Genomic DNA, 21,943 nt, shown 5'->3' with positions numbered 1-21,943 from the left:
AAAAAACATTGCTTTATGTTATACAAATGATGATAATGTTTTGTAAGCTTAGAGTGAGATGATCAGATGATCAGAAATGGTGAGCCAGCAGGCCCCCTCTCAGGACATCCCTGACCTCTGACCTAACCAACTATAATTTTCTTCCATTTTCGCTTCATTTACTAGAGAACTTTTAAACACAAGGCAGAATAGTGTTTAGCATGTGTGCCTTGCAGATTTGAATATCCATTTGCATGCCCTCTAGGTGCTCTCGCTTCCTCCCACAATCAAAAACCTGCGTGTTAGGTCAACTGGAGACTGAAAATTGTCCGTATCTGGGAATGCGAGTATGAATGTTTGTGATTGGCAGGAGACCAGTCCAGGGTGTACCCCACCCAAAATCAGCTGGAATAGGCTCCATCTCACTCAAGTCATGACCATAATGTTGTTTTAAGCAACAACTACTACGTCGGGCTATATGATCAGAAAGGCTCTGACCACGTTCGAGTCAATTTACGTGCACTCTTTATATTTTCAGGTACAACTGGCAATTGGAGGGTTCCATTTGATTAGCAACTTAAAACATTGTAATATTAATGCTGAAATGGGACCTAAAAGAAAATGTTAAGAGTTGAGTTGCAGGGCCGAAAAAGACAACTTTCAATGGTGGTTTAGCGGTAGAATTGCAATTACCTGGTTTCAAGATTTGACACATTTCTTATTTGAACTATTTAGATTACAGGTGTCACCTAAATATATGAAAATCAACGCGCATCTGGCAGGCTTGGCGAATTTTTGCATAAAATAATCCAAACATTGTTTAGCAATCTCAACTCTTATACATCAGATATATCATCTATGAAACTAAATAATAGGATCATGCATACTAAGGGTGACACATTACCACCAAATGTAGCAATAATTTAATTGTACAAAACTATCCATCCATCCATCCGTTTTCTACCGCTTGTCCCTTTTTGGGGTCGCGGGGCGTGCTGGAGCCTATCTCAGCTGCATTCCGGCAGAAGGCGGGGTACACCCTGGACAAGTCGCCAACTCATCACAGAGGTGTACAAAGTTTTGTACACCAGGGTGTACAAAACTAAGAGCACTTAAACTATTAAGCCCTGTTTGTACAAAATAACACATTAAAGATGCATGGCTGACTGAAGCTACAAACCGTGTGGAATATGCTGTTTTTATGTGCATATAAAATATTATGGCTTATGCACAAATGTTAAAAGGATGACAATGAGACAATTAGTCATGTTCGGCCCACGGCCTAAAGTGTACTTTGAATTTTGGCCCCCTGTGCAGTTGATTGTTTTAGATCATTGTCTCAAACTTGTGGCCCCTGGGCCAATTGCGGCCGGCAAGACAATATTTTGTGGCCCCCACCTTAATATGAAAGTATAATGTTAGTGCGGCCCACAAGTTTTATATGAATGGCACTTTACAGTGTTGAGTGCGGAGCTGAACGAACCTACCAATCACGGAGGGGTATATAACTCAGGGGCGGGACATCGACCGTGCTTGATGCAAGCAGAGAAACATTTCTCAATGAGTTAAAGTGACAGCAGCGTTGCCATGGAGAGTTTTCTTCCGTGCCTGGTTGCCTGCCTCGTTTCTATTGGGCACACGCGGACATTTGTCCCAGCGTGCTGTGTTTACAACACATCCAACAACAACAAAAAAATGTTTCAAGTTGCTGCCAAGAAAGACTTAGTAAATACTGCATATGTATGTCTCTCTCTGACAAAATAAATCAAAGTGATACGTACGCGGCGGGATAAAAGAAAATGAAGGAACTCAATGTAGCCTCATGGAGTCTGCAGCTGTCCGTCGGCGATAACAGTCCCCTATAACCAGGGCCTATTATAGGGTTGCACCGTTATTTGTGGGTCATTATTTTTTATTTGCATCGTGTTATTTGCATTGTATTTGCATTTTCTCACATGATGAACACTACAGTACATATATTTGTATATGGTGTCAGTTGTTTTTTTGTTTTTATGACTACGTTTACAGCAGATAAACACTCTCGGAGCAATCGCTTTTTTGCGCTTGCTATCCCTGTACTTTCTACCATCTACAAATGCCATGGTTAAAGTTAAGTTCAAGTACCCATGATTGTCACACACACACTTGGTGTGGCAAAATGATTCTCTGCATTTGACCCATCTCCCTTGATCACCCCCCTGGGAGGTAAGGGGAGCAGTGAGCAGCAGCCGTGGCCATGCCCGGGAATCATGTTTATGTCATCATGAAAAGACATGAACATCGAGCACAAAAACAAAGGAAACTGCTACCGGGCTATTATTCACCGACCGCCGTGCTGAGGCTGTAAGAAAATGAGCGGAATTAACGCACATTGCGGAAATGAAGTTGTCCGTGCATAGAGATGTTATGCGTGCGCGCGGCTAAACACAACAGTGACACCAAGTGGAATTAAAATATAATCCACAGCCCCAAACATTTATTCATTCTTAATGTATTATTTATTTTTCATTTTATTTAGTGTTAAAAAAAAAAAAAAAGACATTTGAGAAAACTAAAAATGTCTTAAACAAAGCTATTCTTGTGGAATGCCTAATGCAGGCCCAGCCTCACCCAGACTCTGCCTCCAGCGGCCCCCCGGATAAAGTGAGTTTGGGACCCCTGATTTAGATGTTTTATATTTACATTACTTGGAAGGCACTTTTTAAAAGGGGAACTGAACTTTTTGGGGGAATTTTGCCTATCATTCACAATCATTATGAGAGACAAGAACACACGTTTTATTTTATTTTTCTTAGGATTCTAAAGACGCTTACAAAATGCAAAATGTGGCTAATGGGAGTCACCACTGTAGCCTTCAAAGCCCTCTAAAACAACTTCAAAATCCTCCAACTTTTTATATACACGCTGCAAGTAAATTTATAATGTAGTAACAGACTAATTCATAACAATATGCAATATTTACGATATTTTAGTCATTTTAAGCATCGCCAAAACTTCTATCCTCAGTGCATTTATTTTTGTTTCCATAGCAACGCACTTCCAACTACCAAAAAATGTGTGTTCTACTTCCGGAAACAAACGCAAGTGTGTTATAATCATGGCAGACTTGTTAATAGATAACAAAGATGACTATATTTGGACAAATGAGGATTCATCTTATCTTTTTGAAGCTGAATATATGGATGATGAACAACTGCTTCTAGAAGCGAGCACGAACGGAGAGTGAAACGTTGTAGCAGACGGTAGCCGAGAGAGTTTGGTTGGCGTGACTTCCATCCATCCATCCATCCATTTTCTACCGCTTGTCCCGTTTGGGATCAGGGGGTGCTGGAGCCTATCTCAGCTGCATTCGGGCGAAAGGCGGGGTACACCCTGGACAAGTCGCCACCTCATCGCAGGGCCAACACAGTGTGACTTGACGCTGCAAATGTGGAACTTGGAGCCAAGTTATACGGATAGAAATGGCGTGCTTACCCAAAATCAACAAGAAAAAATGTTCCCCGGCCAGTCCGTCGAGTAAGTCACTATAATATTGAACATAATACATGCAGCACATTACATACACTGTCAAGCTATGTAAAAACACAACATAAAATGTGGGCTAATACTTTACAGATACTGTAATATGATTGTTTATGATTTTCAGTCAGTACAGATTGGTGTCCTATCGCATTGTGTTGTGTATTATAAACTTAAAAGCCATTCAGCTGCTGACGCAAAAGCTAGCTTATAGCTAATACCGTAGCATGCAGTCCTCAGTGTTCACTCTTACAATAATGTCGCTACAGCTTGGTTATTAAACAGGTTAAGGAACATAAATGAAGTATTGTTGGCGGTTTTTGGATACATTTTTAAAGTAATTTAGAGGCAGAATGGATTGCTCCCATTTCAGTAAGTCTACCTGGTCAGTAAGGAGCGCAAATGTGTGGAATTCAGTACCTGGTCACTACATACAAGGCCTTCACAAAAAAATTTAAAATGTGGCTTATCATCAATGCCTACAGCTGCCAGCACTAAAAGATGAGCTTGTTTTGATGCTAAGATAAATGTTATGTTGTGATGTTGTATTTAATTTTTTTTATCATATTGTATTTGTATTGTGTGCTTTTTTTCCCTTTTCTCTCTCTTTCTTTTCTTTTTCTTTTAAATTGTAATTTTACTGCCTTTTTTACATCATGACCAGGGGACTACAGATGAAAATTAGCCTTCTGGCTAATTCTGGCTTTTTTAACCATGTGGAGTCATGTGTTTTATGAAATTGCATTGTCCCCTTTGAAATAAACTACGGTAATCTAATCTAATCATTAGCTGGATTGCCACCTAGAACGAGCCGATTAGATTGGAAAAAAAAAAAAAAACTTGTGTCTTCTTGTCTCTCATAAGAATTGTGAACGATAGGCAAAATTCTAAAAAAAAAAAGTGCAGTTCCCCTTTAAATCCTACTATTACTCCAAATTGTTCAGTTGCTATAATAGACACAATTCAAATGAAGATATTTGTCATGAATTAATTTCTTATCTTTATGATGCAGAATATATATGTTTGCTTAGTAGTAGCAGTACGAGTCATTTGGTAGGCCAAAAACAAAATCTTGTTCAGGGACACAAACAGACAAGAGTCAATCAGCATAGAACATGGATGCATGGATTTATACAGCCATGGTTTGTGATGATTGTTTCAGACCAGCTGAGTACTCTCACAACCACTTTGCTATGCATCGCAGGCATCTGAAGCACCTCATTACCCCAAATGTGATGCATGAACACAGAACTCTGATTACGGGGATCCTCCTTCAAATCTAATCCATCACTAGCATTCAGTCAATCAGCAAACGTACACAGATGAGCAGAGGTGTGGACTCGAGTCACATGACTTGGACTCGAGTCAGACTCGAGTCATGAATTTGATGACTTTAAACTCGACTTGACAAAATGTAAAAAGACTTGCAACTCGACTTAGACTTTAACATCAATGACTTGTGACTTCACTTGGACTTGAGCCTTTTGAATTGACATGACTTGACATGACTTGCTACTTTCCCCAAAACCCAAAGATGAAAAAGTTATTCGGGAGCGCTCCGTATTTTTCATTGTGTACTTGTCTATCAGCGTTGCGTGTGTCAGCTGGTGTGCTCTCAGTACAACAGCCAATCAAATTAGATCTACTTTGTTTTCATCACACAGCATTCATCCAATCAAATTGCAGGACAACCAACGAAGAAGACATGTCCAAACCACACGCCAGTGAACAAAAAATGATACCTAAAATAATTTTGTTTGGGTACAAAAATTACGAGGTGGTCAACACAAAACGGTTTGCAGTATGCAACACATGCGGTTCCAAAATTACTGATGGAGAGGCAACAACTTCCAACTTCGTCCGGCATTTGAAGTTGCACAAAGAACGGTAAGTTTTGAATGTAAGATAACGTTTATTGGCTAAGTAACGTGACTTTTATTTGCTGTGTAGTTAAATCAGTGAGGCTGTAAACTCACTGCTAACGTTATAACGTTATTGCAAACACGGGAATCTGTTGCAGTTCACTACCTTATTCATACTTTTTGTTCAGTGATTTTTTTTAAGCAGGGTTACGTTAGTCAATATATCACACGTAACGTTAGACGGCGGTCAGCAGCACCGCGTATTTTAGCCACCTAAAAAAAGACAAAAATAGTCAAATAAAGGTCAGTTAAAATGTATACTATATTATGAATATGTGTACCGTTTTAGCTAGCTTTCTGACATACTGTTGGTTGTTTACCTCAGTGGTCCCCAACCACCGGGCCGCGGCCCGGTACTGGTCCGTGGATCGATTGGTATCGGGCCGCACAAGAAATCTTTTTTTTTTTTTTTTTTTTTAAATTAAATCAACATAAAAAACACAAGATACACTTACAAGTAGTGCACCAACCCAAAACAACTCTCTCCCCCCTTTTGTTCTGGGCATTGAACATGAAGACTCTTCCTTCACTGTTCCGAGTGGCCATGAGAGTCTTGGCAGTGCCTGCCTCCAGTGCTCCAGTGGAGCGAGTTTTCAGCCATGGTGGCATCATACTACCCCCCCATCGTGCACAAATGACTGACAGACTCTTGGCTAATTTGGTCTTTTGCAAATGCAATGCAGCATAGGGCCCTGACATATAAAAAGTACAACTTTTTTGTTATGTTCACGTATATGTCATGTTTTTTCAATGTTAACACTTTTGTACAAATAAGTACATTTGCACTTTATTTTTCAATGTGTTTGTTCTGTAAAGGAATGAGTTAATGTTTAAAATGACTGGTTAATAGTGCTATTATAAAGTGCAATGTCAGCACAATTTTCTTTCCTGCAATTTAAAATGCACTTGTTTTAATAAATAAATACAGCGTTTGAAAAGCATACACAATCTGTGTTAATATATTAGTCTGTGGTTAAAAGGACTTGAAAGGACTCGAAACTCAAAATGCAGGACTTAGGACTTGACTTGAGACTTTCCAGTCTTGACTTTGGACTTGACTCGGGGCTTGCCTGTCTTGACTCGGGACTTGACTCGGACTTGAGGGCAAAGACTTGAGACTTACTTGTGACTTGCAAAACAATGACTTGGTCCCACCTCTGCAGATGAGAATATCCAAATAAATGGGTGCTTTAACCTTTACCAACCCCCAACTGTTAACAAAGACAACAAAGAAGACATTAGCTTGCTAAGACACATATTGTTTAAACATTCTCAGCATGTATTCTTGTATTGTATATTTCTAATCTCACTTTTCACATAAAATGTATCACATAATCTTTTCACAACAGCACTGACTAAATCACTCAAAGCACACCAAATACATGGACGTGTAAGATAAAGCCTGCAAATGTACTTGTGAAATAGACATAAGTAGAATGGGCGATAATAAAAACATATTTTTTAACCTACGACAATTTATTGACATGGTTTCCATTTTTGTGCATATTTTTTATTCATTATTTTATTTATTCATTATCATGTTCCGATGTAATTGTATACTATTCCTTAAGAGCTGCTGTGGTAATTTGATGTTTGTCTGGACTACAATGACAATAATAATAATGGATTAGATTTATATAGCGCTTCACAGAGAACTGAGAAGCCATCATTCATTCAGTCCACATTTACACTTTGATGGTGGTAAGCTACATTTGTAGCCCCAGATGACCTGGGGTTGATTGACAGAAACATGGCTTCCAATTTGTGCTTACGGCCCCTCCGACCATCACCAAACATTCATGTGAGCGCACTGGTAGAAAGGTGGGTTAAATGTCTTGCCCAACGACACAAGCGCCGTGAATAAGATGGCGGAAGCTGGAATTGAACCTGGCACGGCAGTTCTACCATCAGAGACACATTGTCAAAAAAAATGTTCTGGTGGCAAATATTTTCTACCGGCATAGCTTTACAGCGCAGTTACCTATGCGTTTGACGTAAGGTGGCACACTACTTTTGATGTGGCTGTCAGAGTAACTTTTTACTTGTGCAAGCAACAACCAACACCAGACAAAAATGAATGAACTTTATATCAAATTAGAAGAGACACACACACACATACACACAATCCTACTACAGGAAATAATTAACAACCACACTGCAAAAACTGAAATCTAAGTAAGATGAAATATCTCAAATAAGGGTGATATTTGCTTATTTTCTGTCTGGTAAAATCATTCTTCTCACTAAGCAGATTTTATGTTAGAGTGTTTTACTTGTTTTAAGTGTTTTGGTCCTAAATGATCTCAGTAAGATATTACAGCTTGTTGCTGAGATTTGATGACCTATAATGTAACACATGCTTGAAACTAGAATATCAACGTCATCAACACTCACACGTATAAAACTGCGCTTTGAGTTCCTTAAAAAACAAGGTAGAAAAGCGCTATACAAGTACAACCCATTTACCATTTACCATTTAACATGAACAAAAAAAAAAATCATGACTTTGACACAATTTTGTCTCATAATTAAAACGGATGGACTTTGCTGTTTTATTTTCAATGAAACAAGAGAAAATACGTACTCATATAGTAGTACAGTTGGCACAGTACAGTAAATTGACAGTTAATATTTAAACATTTAACATGTGACATCTCTAACAGTTTTAGATGTAAATATAAACGGAATACAATGATTTGCAAATCATTTTCAACCCATATTCAGTTGAATATGCTACAAAGACAACATATTTGATGTTCAAACTGATAAACATTTTTTTTGCAAATAATCATTAACTTTAGAATTTGATGACAGCAACACGTGACAAAGAAGTTGGGAAAAGTGGCAATAAATACTGATAAAGTTGAGGAATGCTCATCAAACACTTATTTGGAACATCCCACAGGTGTGCAGGCTAATTGGGAACAGGTGGGTGCCATGATTGGGTATAAAAACAGCTTCCCAAAAAATGCTCAGTCATTCACAAACAAGGATGGGGCAAGGCACACCTCTTTGTCCACAACTGCGTGAGCAAATAGTCAAACAGTTTAAGAACAACGTTTCTCAAAGTGCAATTGCAAGAAATTTAGGGATTTCAACATCTACGCTCCATAATATCATCAAAATGTTCAGAGAAGCTGGAGAAATCACTGCACGTGACCTTCGATCCCTCAGACGGCACTGTATCAAAAACCAACATCAATCTCTAAAGGATATCACCACATGGGCTCAGGAACACTTCAGAAAACCACTGTCACTAAATACAGTTTGTCGCTACATCTGTAAGTGCAAGTTAAAGCTCTACTATGCAAAGCGAAAGCCATTTGTCAACAACATCCAGAAACACCGCCGGCTTCTCTGGGCCCGAGATCATCTAAGATGGACTCATGCAAAGTGGAAAAGTGTTCTGTGGTCTGACGAGTCCACATTTCAAATTGCTTTTGGAAATATTCGACATCGTGTCATCCGGACCAAAGGGGAAGCGAACCATCCAGACTGTTATCAACGCAAAGTGCAAAAGCCAGCATCTGTGATGGTGTGGGGGTGCATTCGTGCCCAAGGCATGGGTAACTTTCACATCTGTGAAGGTACCATTAATGCTGAAAGGTACATACAGGTTTTGGAAGAACATATGCTGCCATCTAAGCGCCGTCTTTTTCATGGACGCCCCTGCTTATTTCAGCAAGACAATGCCAAGCCACATTCAGCACATGTTACAACAGCGTGGCTTCGTAAAAAAAGAGTGCGGGTACTTTCCTGGCCCGCCTGCAGTCCAGACCTGTCTCCCATCGAAAATGTGCATTATTAACTTGACTTGACTTTATTAATTCATGCTTGCAGTGGAGCCAGGGCCCCACTGAAAAAACAGCTGAACTTTACAATGAATATCAAACAAACAAAAATAAAAAAAATGAAAAGAACAGACAGTATTTTATATAAAAAAATATATATTTTCAGGGCAACAGCAGCATGGAAACTATTAACATTCTGGTATATGACTGTATTACTTATTTAATTAGATAGTGTCATTAAACAGTTTAATTGCAATATGCAGGGTAGAGTTTTTAAGTCTCTTTGTCTTTCATTATGAAGCGTAAAATACGACAGCGAAGACCCCGGACTGTTGAACGACTGAAGCTCTACATAAAACAAGAATGGGAAAGAATTCCACTTTCAAAGCTTCAACAATTAGTTTCCTCAATTCCCAATCGTTTATTGAGTGTTGTTAAAAGAAAAGGTGATGTAACACAGTGGTGAACATGCCCTTTCCCAACTACTTTGGCAATTCCGTTTATATTTACAGCTAATACAATTTCCCAACTCATATGGAAACGGGGTTTGTACACATACATACATTATATATATATATATATATATATATATATATATATATATATATATATATATATATATATATATATATATATATATATATATTCCTCGCGCACTAATTGACTGAAAGAGCACGCACTTGGTGCGATGATGTCATGTTATGGATGGGAAAATGCATTTTAGACAATATGATTTGTCTGAGCGGCTAGGAGACCTCGAGAGTAACAAGCGGTTGCCTTGTTGCCTTTCCATTAAGAAAAATAAACTACTTTTTACTATAAGTTTGCTGATTTCTAGAAATGTAATGCCAAGCGCATATCATTATGTCAAGATAATGGCACTAGCATTTCCTTATTTAAGAATATTTTTCAACATATTGAGCAAAAAGGTCTCTCTTTTCTTTTTCTACTAAGAAAAGTGCACTTGTTATTAGTGAGAATATACTTATTTAAGGTATTTTGGGGTTCATTGAGGTTAGCTAATTTTACTTGTTTTTGGAAGTCTTGACATGCCAAATTTTCTTGTTCTATTGGCAGATAATTTTGCTTAGTTCAAGTAAAATACCCCTAATTTTATTATTTTTTTCTTCTTCTGACTTTTTGCAGTGCAATCAATGACTGAAGTGACAAGCTTGAAATCCTGCAATACCTCGTTTGTTGACAACAGGACTACAGCCATCAAAGCACATTCAATCGCTTTATTAACTAGCACTAACACAATCCAGTGAAAAGATTCAACTGAGCTGCCGCCACTGCCCCCAAACTGCCGCTGCTAAGCTAACAAACACAGCTGCTAAGATAACAATCACTGTCATTTAAGTTTGCTGCAATCAGCAGCCAGCTGACAGAATCACTTTAGATGAGTTCTAAATAATTGATATCTTAATTGTGAGCTAAATGGTAAAAACACGATTTGCCGAACACTGGTAATTAGACAGTAGTTTTGTCGCGGTTGTATCACACTGCTTAACAATTACGTAGTTAACAATACTACGTTAGCTTAAACTAACTAATTTTTTTATAGAAATCCTCCTTTTAAGTGCTCAAATTTTTGTTATGATCCGGCACATGTCGATATGCGCCTTTTAATATGCTTATTTTCCCACTTCCTGCTCCTCACAGCACAACACAGCACCGGTATGTGAGAAGCATGATTTAAAATGAAGATGAAGGAAACATGACTTTAATTCACACTCACTGTAATCATGTTTTTACCATTTAGCTCACAATTAAAACATATTCTTAGAACTGATCCAAAGCAATTTTGTCAGCTGGCTGCTGCTTGCAGCAAACTTCTATGACAATGACCGCACTGTTTACACCGATAGTACAGTTCATATGTGACACAATCATTCAATTCGGTTCATTTTATTTCGGACACGCATACCAGATTACAATTGTGTACAAACTAAGGTTGACAATTTTCATTTCAACATGTCCGAAAAGGAGTAGGAAGAAGCAAAGCTTATTAAATCCCGCCCATTCTCAACTAAACATAACAATTCTCAGAGCAATATAAATATAAGTTTGTTCAATCCTTGTGTTCAGTATACACCACTCAAAAGTTTTTACACAATTGGATCTCAAGGCGAACCATCAGCACAGAACGTGAGCCTGACCCTACTTTCACAGATGAACCCAAACCCGAACCCCAGCCGCACATGTACCAAAGTTTATTGCGCGGCGCCCCCCACACATCCCAGGACCGAGATCGATAGTCATCGATCCTCAGTTCCTCGCCATTGCAAGGCCCAAGACAAACCTTTCCCAGAGGAAAATGGCTACTAAGCCCAGAATCATGAAAAAGAGCACAGCGAAATGATGAAAGATACATCCAAATAGAAATAGGGGTATTCATGCACACTGCATGACTCGGGTGTTAGAATCAATTCCATACATTGTCAAACACGAAAGTGCAGCGTCAAAGTGTTTGACTGTCTAATTGTCTTTATGCAACACACCTTGCACACTCACATGTTCAGCGCTAACATTTAAAAAAATAATGCAACTTTGTTGGCATTATTTGTCATTAAGCACCCATCATGTTTTTAACATTTAGGTTTAGATTTAACATTTAGCACTGAGATTTGGATATTTAACATTTGGCGCGCACATTGAATATTTATCAATCAAAGTTGACTTATATAGCGCTAAATCATGAGTGTCTCAAAGGGCTGCACAAGCCACAACGACATCCTCGGCTCAGATCCCACATCAGGGCAAGAAAAAACTCAACCCAATGGGATGACAATGAGAAACCATGGAGGGGACCGGTGCAATGGACATCGAGTGGATCTAGCATAATATTTAGCGCTCACATTTAGATTTAAGATTTAGGTTTAGATTTAAGATTTATATATCTATACAGATTTATATATTTAAGATTTAGGTTTGGATTTAACATTTAAACTTAGATGTGATGAAAAAGAGCTAAAAAGTTAAATCTGAGAAATATGTCTGCTAGAAAAGTGTGACTTAACTTTTACATTCGGCACCCCATAAGTAACTATATCAAATTTATATTTTAAAGACATTTTACAAACAGGTAATTAGACAGTAGTTATGTTGCTATTGTATCACACTGCTAAACAATTATGATGAAGTTAAGAATAGTACAATACGTTAACATAAACTGACCCATTTTTCATAGAAATTTTGCTTTCGGCTCTCAAATGTTATGTCAATAATAGGTGGCAATCTACTTAAACTAGCTCTTTAAAATAACAACATGGTGGACCAGGACTTAATGAATTGGTTGACATTGACAGGTGATCAACATAAGCTGTACCGACAAACGGGTTCCATTGTAAGTGTACAAACTAAATTCAAGTAATCTCATGTGACTCACCTTCCAAGTGGAACTGATGTGACTTTCCTGTGTCAGGGACATTCTGAGGCTTTACTCTGTTCTTTGCTGGGGTCAAGAGATGTATTCTGTTAACTATTGTTAAGTATAAACCTGTCACACACAATAGTAAATGCATGTACAGTGCATCCGGAAAGTATTCAAAGCGCTTCATTTTTTCCACATTTCGTTATATTATAGCCTTATTCCAAAATGGAATAAATTAATTTTTGTCCTGAAACTTCTATAGACAATACCCCACAATAACAATGTGAAAACGTTTTTTTTTGTCTCTGTACATTGCTGCATTCATCGTTTCCTCTATCCTGACAAGTCTCCCAGTTCCTGCCACTGAAAAACATCCCCACCGCATGATGCTGCCACCACCATACTTCACTGTCGGGATGGTATTGGCCTGGTGCTGAGTGGTGCCTGGTTTCCTCTAAACATGACGCCCTGGCATTCATGCCAAAGAGTTAAATTTGTGTCTCATCAGACCAGAGAATTTTGGCCTGAGGGTATTTCAGGTGCATTTTTGCAAACTTTTCCGTCTGGCCACTATACCATACAGGCCTGATTGGTGGATTGCTGCAGAGATGGTTCTCCTCTTTCCACAGGGTAATGCTGTAGCTCTGACGGAGTGACCATTGGGGTCTTGGTCACCACCCTGACAGGACTAAGATGAATGCAGCAATGTACAGAGACATCCTGGATGAAAACCAACACTTCTCATCCAAAGTGATGGAGCATGAGAGGTGCTGCTAAGCGGAATGGGCAAAGAGGAATTGGCGAAACTGCCCAAAGATAGGTGTGCCAAGCTTGTAGCATCATACTCAAAAAGACTTGAGGTTGTAATTGCTACCAAAGATGCATCAACAAAGTATTGAGCAAAGGATGTGAATACTTATGTAGACCCAGATGTGCTTTTTTTTTTTTTTTTATAAATTTGCAAAATTTTAAAAAAAATCTAATTGTCATTATGGGGTATTATGTGTAGAATTTTGAGGACAAACATGGATTCATTCCATTTTGGAATATTCCTGTAACATAACAAAATGTGGAAAAAGTGAAGTTCTTTGAATACTTTCCGGATGCACTGTAACAATAATTATTTTCTGTGAAACGTGTATTATGTTGTTATTTTTGGGTGTCAAAAATCTTAAAAATTGCTTCGGTTTCATACGATACGGACGATTACTAACAAAACCGAAACCATCGTTATGGAAAACAAAAGCCAACAAACCTATGATAAAAATACAACCCATAAAAGAACTGTCCTCTAAGATACTCTCACATAATTTAAAAGTATTTGGAAAAAGTCAGTTGATTAAACCAAAAAAAACCTATGCAAAATACATCACAAACTGCATGCAAACACACAATCACGCTACAATCCCATGTTGACATGCGACTACAAACTTACATGCAACAAACCCACCACAAATACCTTACCTTTCTTTTGCATTAACCCCTCTCCTCTGATATTGCTATTAATGGAGGTCTCTGAAGAAATGCACATTAATTGTAAGTACACTATCACATACTGCTAAATGTATGAACTTCTTAAAATACTCTTACATTTTCACTGAGAAGAACAAGCTTAAACTATATATTTGACATATTTTATGGTCAAATCATGCCTTACAAAGTTTTTAAACACAAATGCAGCACAAGGAAGTACAGTGAGGCTAGAATAGTGTTAGCACTCTTACCTCCCCTAGCTTTTGTTGTAGTAGGGGGTTTGAACGCCCCACTAACAGTTGAATCTGGAACAGAAATCACAAGTGTGTTTCTTGTCTTGATAACACTTTGTGTACCCACATAAATGCACATGATTTGTATTTTACAAATGGTTACCTAAAGTAAAGACTGATCAGGGGTGGGATTAAATACTTCTGCTTCTACAATATATTTTGAAATGAAATTACGGATTTGAAATCTATATTTAAACTGAATTATTCTCTAAATTAGCAACTTGTATTAACATTAAATACAACACAGTAATTTAAAGTTTAAAAAACTCCAAATGAGCCAAATCTCACCGCACATGAACCACACCACACTTCACTACATTCCCTGATGTTCTTCTTAACACTAAAATGTCCCCCTCAAGTCAACGCCGACATACATTGACTGCATTTGTCAACATGTGTTGTAGTATTGGTAACTACATCATTATCGAAAAGCAGCATTAAACAACAACAGAAAGCCAACTTCTGTCTATCTACACTGCATTAAAATGTGCACTACAATGAATTAAAACCAGCACGCAGTGACATCCTGTTTGGTGAGAAGGTTCACAATAAAAGCATAACAGTGTTTATTGTACCTGAGGAATAAACACACCCGTAACAGCATGATGTTTTCATCCAATCAGGTACAGTCTCCTTGGTTTTGCTGTTTAAAAGCCAGATCCCTTTTTCTGATCTAAAAGATGCTGATGATGCAAGTTGCCTTGGTGATGGTATAAAGCCCAGGTGTGTTCTACTATTTCCATAGCGATAAAGAGCTTGGTCTGCTAACATGCTGGTCTTTATCCAGCTTGTATGAGCCTAAATTGAAAAGCTGATTAGGAATCAGCTGTGACTGAGTGCTGCCAGGGTGAAGAATCCAGTCCCACCATTTTGAATACAAGCTGAAGGTCACTAGGCCTTATCGAGCTACTCTGACTCACAGGGAATACTATGTGGACTGACTGAATCGGACAGACCGACCAAGTCACGGATCAGCTTTACTGCACTATTTGCAAGGGGCCTGCTTTTTTCCAATTTGTTTTTACAAATATGGAATTACACATAAGGGACAAGCGGTAGAAAAGGGATGGATGGACTTTCTAAAATCAATAATGGAAAGGATTTGCAGCAAAAAAATTGCTTGAAGTCTTGCTGTTACAATAAATTGTAGTCATCTATTGCGCCTATAAAGTCCTCTAAAAACATCCAAAAACCGCCAACAGTATTCCATTTACATGTTGTGACCTGCATAGTAGTAGCAACATTTTTATTTTAAGAACTAAAGCCGAGGAACTACTTTTAGGAACAGCCCATTGATCACAAAGAGGTAACTAGCTTATGCAGCTATTAAGCTACTGAGCTGCTGCATTGAATTGAGCTGGTAAAAGTGTGTGCTAGACTATAAAACATACCTCACACCTGTATAATAGAAGGTTTTGTCAATAACCCGAAAAGTTGGCCAACTTTAAAATTCAATTTAGACCCAAAGACATCACTAGGAAGACGCGGCAATATGCTTGTTTGCTCCCACCTTGTTTTTTCTTACCTGAGGAGTGAGGATTATGATGAATTAATTTTCTAAACGGGGAACACAAGTCTTGTGCTGAGAGATAGAAACATCCCATCAGTCAGCATCACAATGAAAGCAAACAGTTTGGATTTTTTGTTTATAATGCTTAGTGTTTCACTAGTGCGAGACCTGCTCATCACTCAGCTTCTAAAATATGTAGCTCATCCTCCTTATGTTCAGGCTCAAAAATATACGGTTCTGGATCATCATTTGTTCAAAGTAGTTTTAGTTGGCTCTAATAAAGTCTGCCATTATTAGTAGTGTTGCTATAGTTGGAGGAAATAGCAAATGTTGTGATGCGCTCTGTGAAATCATTGCGCCGCTCTAATGCTTAATATAAACAAAATCCGAAAATATCACATGTTAATAATGTGCCTGTTACTACATTACATATTACAGAATGTACCGGTATATAAAATGTTAATGGAGGTTTTTTTAGAGTGCTTCATAGGCGGAATAGATCCAACCCCTTTTCCATGTCACACGCACCTAGGACGGCCCAATGTCTCTGGCCAGAGTGTGTAGCTTTGACCAGTTTGCTGGGGCACGAGGCCTTTCTCACGGCTCCCTTCTGGTAATGGGACTAATCCTTCTGCAGTTTCACATACAGAGAGCTTGTTACCACATTTACTCCCACTCATCTAGTTAGTCAAGTTTGACAGTCTTCACAGTGCTGCGCCAGAGCCAAAGCTGCAAATCATCCGATTTTTGCCAAATTGCAAATGTGATGTTTATTTGTGGTATCCCCATTAGCTGTGCTCTTGAAAAAAACTAACAAAAACTAAAAAACCGTAACAGAGATTTGACTATGGAGAAAATCTGACAAATCAGATTTGACGGTGGAAACTAAGTCAAAGACAGCCCTTTCACCAATACTTCAGTTAGCAAAACCTGTCAATGTACAAACCCCATTGCTATATGAGTTGGGAAATTGTGTTAGATGTAAATATAAACGGAATACAATGATTTGCAAATCCTTTTCAACCCATATTCAGTTGAATGCACTACGAAAACAAGATATTTGATGTTCAAACTCATAAATTTAATTTTTAATAATTAACTTAGAATTTCATGGTTGCAACACGTGCCAAAGTAGTTGGGAAAGGGCATGTTCACCACTGTGTTACATCACCTTTTCTTTTAACAACACTCAATAAACGATTGGGAACTGAGGAAACTAATTGTTGAAGCTTTGAAAGTGGAATTATTTCCCATTCTTTTTTTATGTAGAACTTCAGTCGTTCCAACAGTCCGGGGTCTCCGCTGTCGTATTTTACGCTTCATAATGCGTCACACATTTCCGATGGGAGACAGGTCTGGACTGCAGGCGGACCAGGAAAGTACCCGCACTCTTTTTTTACGAAGCCACGCTGTTGTAACACGTGCTGAATGTGTCTTGCTGAAATAAGCAGGGGCGTCCATGAAAAAGACGCCGCTTGGATGGCAACATATGTTGTTCCAAAACCTGTATGTACCTTTCAGCATTAATGGTGCCTTCACAGATGTGTAAGTTACCCATGCCTTGGGCACTAATGCACCCCCATACCATCACAGATGCTGGCTTTTGAACTTAGCGTCGATAACAGTCTGGATGGTTCGCTTCCCCTTTGGTCCGGATGACACTTTGTCGAATATTTCCAAAAACAATTTGAAATGTGGATTCGTCAGACCACAGAACTCTTTTCCACTTTGCATCAGTCCATCTTAGATGATCTCGGGCCCAGAGAAGCCGGCGGCGTTTCTGGATGTTGTTGATAAATGGCTTTCGCTTTGCATAGTAGAGCTTTAACTTGCACTTACAGATGTAGCGACCAACTGTATTTAGTGACAGTGGTTTTCTGAAGTGTTTCTGAGCCCATGTGGTGATATCCTTTAGAGATTGATGTCGGTTTTTGATGCAGCGCCGTCTGAGGGATCGAAGGTCACGGTCCTTCAATGTTGGTTTCCGGCCATGCCGCTTACGTGGAGTGATTTCTCCAGATTCTCTGAACCTTTTGATGATATTATGGACCGTAGATGTTGAAATCCTTACATTTCTTGCAATTGCACTTTGAGAAACATTGTTTTTAAACTGTTTGACTATTTGCTCACGCAGTTGTGGACAAAGGGGTGTACCTCGCCCTATCCTTTCTTGTGAAAGACAGAGCATTTTTTGGGAAGCTGTTTTTATACACAATCATGGCACCCACCTGTTCCCAATTAGCCTGCACACTTGTGAGATGTTCCAAATAAGTGTTTGATGAGCATTCCTCAACTTTATCAGTATTTATTGTCACCTTTCCCAACTTCTTGTCACGTGTTGCTGGCATCAAATTCTAAAGTTAATGATTATTTGCACACACAAAAAAGTTTATCAGTTTGAACCTCAAATATGTTGTCTTTGAATATGGGTTGAAAATGATTTGCAAATCATTGTATTCCGTTTATATTTACATCTAACACAATTTCCCAACTCATATGGAAACGGGGTTTGTAACAATGGTTGGATTTTGTTCAGCGTTCCAGTAGTATAGTAGAGAGGTCAATCAAATGGTTCAGTTTCCTGGGACAGAGACTGGGGCTTAATAGGAAAACTTTTTACCAATCATTCACAATCCCTATGTAAGATAAGCACACGTACTGTATGGTTTTCTTTTTTTAAATGCACTCTAATGCGTAAAAGCAAAAGTCAGCCAACAATTGGCCAATGAAAATCGCTCTAATACGCTTCCAAAAACCTCCATGAAAAGGTTTAATATACATGGGGTAGGTACTGTACTATATGTAATGTTTTAACACACATTTATAATAAGTAATGTTTACGTATTTTACTAATTTTAAGCATATGGCGGCACATTAATTTCATAGACGCATCACAACATTCACTTTTTTCTTCAGCAACACTGACGACAACTCACGGCAGACTTTGTGAGAGACAACAAACAAACACTTACTGTACAATGTCTGCTCTCACTGTGATGACAACTGATGGGATGTTCATATCTTCTCATTTAGATGAAAAATGTATCATTATCCTCACAACGGTTTAAAGAAAGAAAAGGTGGGTGCAAACTAGCGTCTTTTCATGTGATTTCAATTGGCTGTCAAAGTTGACCAACTTCTCGGTTTATGGCTACATCCTTTAACTATCCAGGAAAGACATGATTTATGATATATAATTAACATTCACAAGCTCACCAGCTCATGTCAATATAGCACCATGGCTCGTGATCAATGCGGCACTAAAAGTAGGTCCGTAACATTAGTGTTTATAATGACAGAGCATGATACTACACTACCATGCTTGATGACAGTTGCTACCATGTCAGGTCATACTTCTTGTCATTATAGTCGAGTAACTCAATCTTTTATAAGAAAGCATCTCAAAATATGTCACTGATAAATGAATTACCACAAGGATTACTACGAACCCTGTTACTGTACCTTCCCCCAGTGGGTCCAGTGTGTGGATCATCAGCTGGAAAATGGTGCTCCTTAATAATGTGTTGTGGAGGGAGGCAGAGCTCCCGCCTCGCTGCAGAACAGGACGTACCTGCATAAACGTGGACAGAATTTTTTAAATAAAAATAAAGCCAATGACTATGTACTACTACTCAGCTATACACAGTTAAAAGAGAAAACACAAGACAACAAGGGTGAGTCGAAAGAAGAATAGAGAAAATATATTTCTATCTGTTAGATAAAGTGGTTATCTGCAAAATGTTACACATCTAATGTGTGTCGATGTCAGAAACAAATCACAACTGCTGAAGAAAAAACATTATCAGTGAAGCATGAAGAAATAAACATTCCAAATTGTGGGATTTCTAAGATTTCTATTATATGATTATGGAAGGGATTACAAACAAAAACCAAGGTACCACTGTGTTAGAATTGGAAAATATTACATTAGATTGAAAACAATGTATGTCACATTAGTTGTCTACTGTAAGAAGAAAAGTTCAACCATGAAGCTGGAAGGACTACAGACCAAAATAATCCTGATGATGTAGAACTTCAAACTATAAACTCAATTAATTTGATAAGAAACTGTCAATTCACTGATGTATTAAAAAAAAAAGCTTTTTGTACCCTGAGTTTGTCTTTGTCCTCTTGTAGATCGGGTGGCTTGCTCGATGGAAGAGGGCTCTGAAGAGGCTCCGATTGATGCTTAGATTTATCTTCTTTATTTTTCTCAGCAAAGGCAGCGGGACGAGGTGGAGGCGAGGTTGTTGGGTCCCTCTCCTGTTAGGTCAGGGTCAGCTATGGTTTGTCATTTTCAAACATTCACATTTCTAGCTGTGATCACGTCACGACAATACACTGTTGTCTCTAAATGTTAAATCAATTGACTTTTGAAGAAGAAGGTGACGGTCTAACAAAATAATAATCTGGTATGCATTTAGATTGAGGTTAAAGATGCGTGAGGGAGTCTCTTAAAATGTGCAGTTCAACTTTTGTGTTAATAGAGACATAATATTTCCTCTCAGCAATCCTAATACATCCCTCCAAGCATCGACTGCACACTTCACTGAGTACACTAGAGCAACATTTCTGCCCCTACAAAGATAATTATCGTAAAAATGCGTGGTCACAGACAACCACATTATAATCCCACCAGGCATGCTCATGTGCGTTGGCCCTCAATAAGCGCACCCATCTGCTGACCCCGAGCTGAAACTAAGCATATATTTTGACCATCCAATCGCACATCTCACAACACGCACCTTCAACATTGTACGGTAACACTCACCAGCTAGACGCATCACATAGTCACATCATATGTATTTTGATTTATTACACACGTCATTTTATTATATTAATAAATACGCCCCTGCCTCAGTGCCGTCTTCTTCTCCCCTGTACCATTTCAGCTTCATTAGTACGGAAGGAAATCTAAAAGGTCATATGTAAATACGTTTACAAGTACATATAAAGAATAGAGCACATCTTGCATTGCAGTAACAATCTGTCCACTTCAGAAAACAAGCACATGCAATCTGTGAATGTGCTTCAGGCTAATTGCAGAATGTACTGGTAGATACCTAAAATACAGAAGCACTGTTATGAATATAAATGACAACACGTATTCTGGATGTGCCAGAAGAAATTGTATGCAATACAACTACACTTCTGATCCAAACATAGCAATAATAACACATTATTCATTTAGGCTAGCGAGCCCAATGCTGGTATTTTTGTTTGCATCACTTCATCCCTGTCAAAACACCTGGAGTCCTTTCTGCTCAGCATCAAAGGCCTTTGCACACAAACGTCACCTGCTCACACTGTAACAGTGTTCCCCTCATGCTGGATGTGAACAGGTCTTACTTGTAGCTGTGTGCAGATGAAAGCACAGATAATATACTTTGTACGTTGGCTCTTGTGAAACCACTGTGAAAGCACTGACAATGCTGACGGTTGCATGATATTGTCAAGATAAATCAGAACATCTGTCTTAAAAGCAGCTTAACAATACCACCGGTGTGTCCAAACTTTTTCTACATATGGCCGCAAACTAATAAATCAAAGAAAGTCAAAAGGGACATTTTGACATGTCGTACACTCATTTTATATAAAGCACTAAAACCAATCAAATATGTTAGTAATTGCTATGACTTGGAAAAGGGGTAGAATTAAATAAGATTTGCTTCTTCCTACTCCTTTTCGAACATGTAAATAGAAATGAACATATGTCATTTTTAAATGATGTATCAGAGTGCCCACCCTGAAATTGGTAGGTCGAGTCATACCAAAGACTATAAAAATGGGACCCATTTCCTCCCTGCTTGACACTCAGCATCAAGGGTTGGAATTGGGGGTGGAATCACCAAAAATGATTCCCTGGCGCGGCCACCGCTGCTGCCCACTGCTCCCCTCACCTCCCAGGTAGTGATCAAGGGTGATGGGTCAAATGCAGAGAATAATTTCGCCACACCTAGTGTGTGTGTGACAATCGTTGGTACTTTAACTTAACATTGTATCTGTTTACATGTTCGAAACAAATTAAACCATAGCCATAACCATACTAAGGAGTGGTGTAAATTTAACAGGAAAATGTATAT

General features: G+C 38.5%; 1 protein-coding gene across 4 annotated transcripts in view; it reads right to left on the bottom strand.

The window, feature by feature from the left end:
* Window positions 1-21,943, bottom strand: part of LOC133616044 (sodium/potassium/calcium exchanger 1-like) — a 43,042-nt gene that overhangs the window by 11,758 nt on the left and 9,341 nt on the right. For 2 of the 4 annotated variants that reach the window (XM_061975051.1, XM_061975052.2), the window contains exons 3-7: window positions 19,971-20,123; window positions 19,323-19,431; window positions 14,309-14,362; window positions 14,049-14,099; window positions 12,600-12,665 (exon numbers count right to left, since the gene is read on the bottom strand). In XM_061975051.1, the coding sequence (XP_061831035.1) occupies window positions 12,600-12,665; window positions 14,049-14,099; window positions 14,309-14,362; window positions 19,323-19,431; window positions 19,971-20,123 (433 nt within the window). The remainder of the gene's footprint in view (window positions 1-12,599; window positions 12,666-14,048; window positions 14,100-14,308; window positions 14,363-19,322; window positions 19,432-19,970; window positions 20,124-21,943) is intronic. The other 2 variants (XM_061975053.1, XM_061975054.1) reach the window with 2 other exon arrangements.

The sequence above is a fragment of the Nerophis lumbriciformis genome, linkage group LG15 (genome assembly GCF_033978685.3).
Source record: "Nerophis lumbriciformis linkage group LG15, RoL_Nlum_v2.1, whole genome shotgun sequence".
NCBI lineage: Eukaryota > Metazoa > Chordata > Actinopteri > Syngnathiformes > Syngnathidae > Nerophis > Nerophis lumbriciformis.
This window is presented reverse-complemented; position numbering and strand designations above follow the sequence as displayed.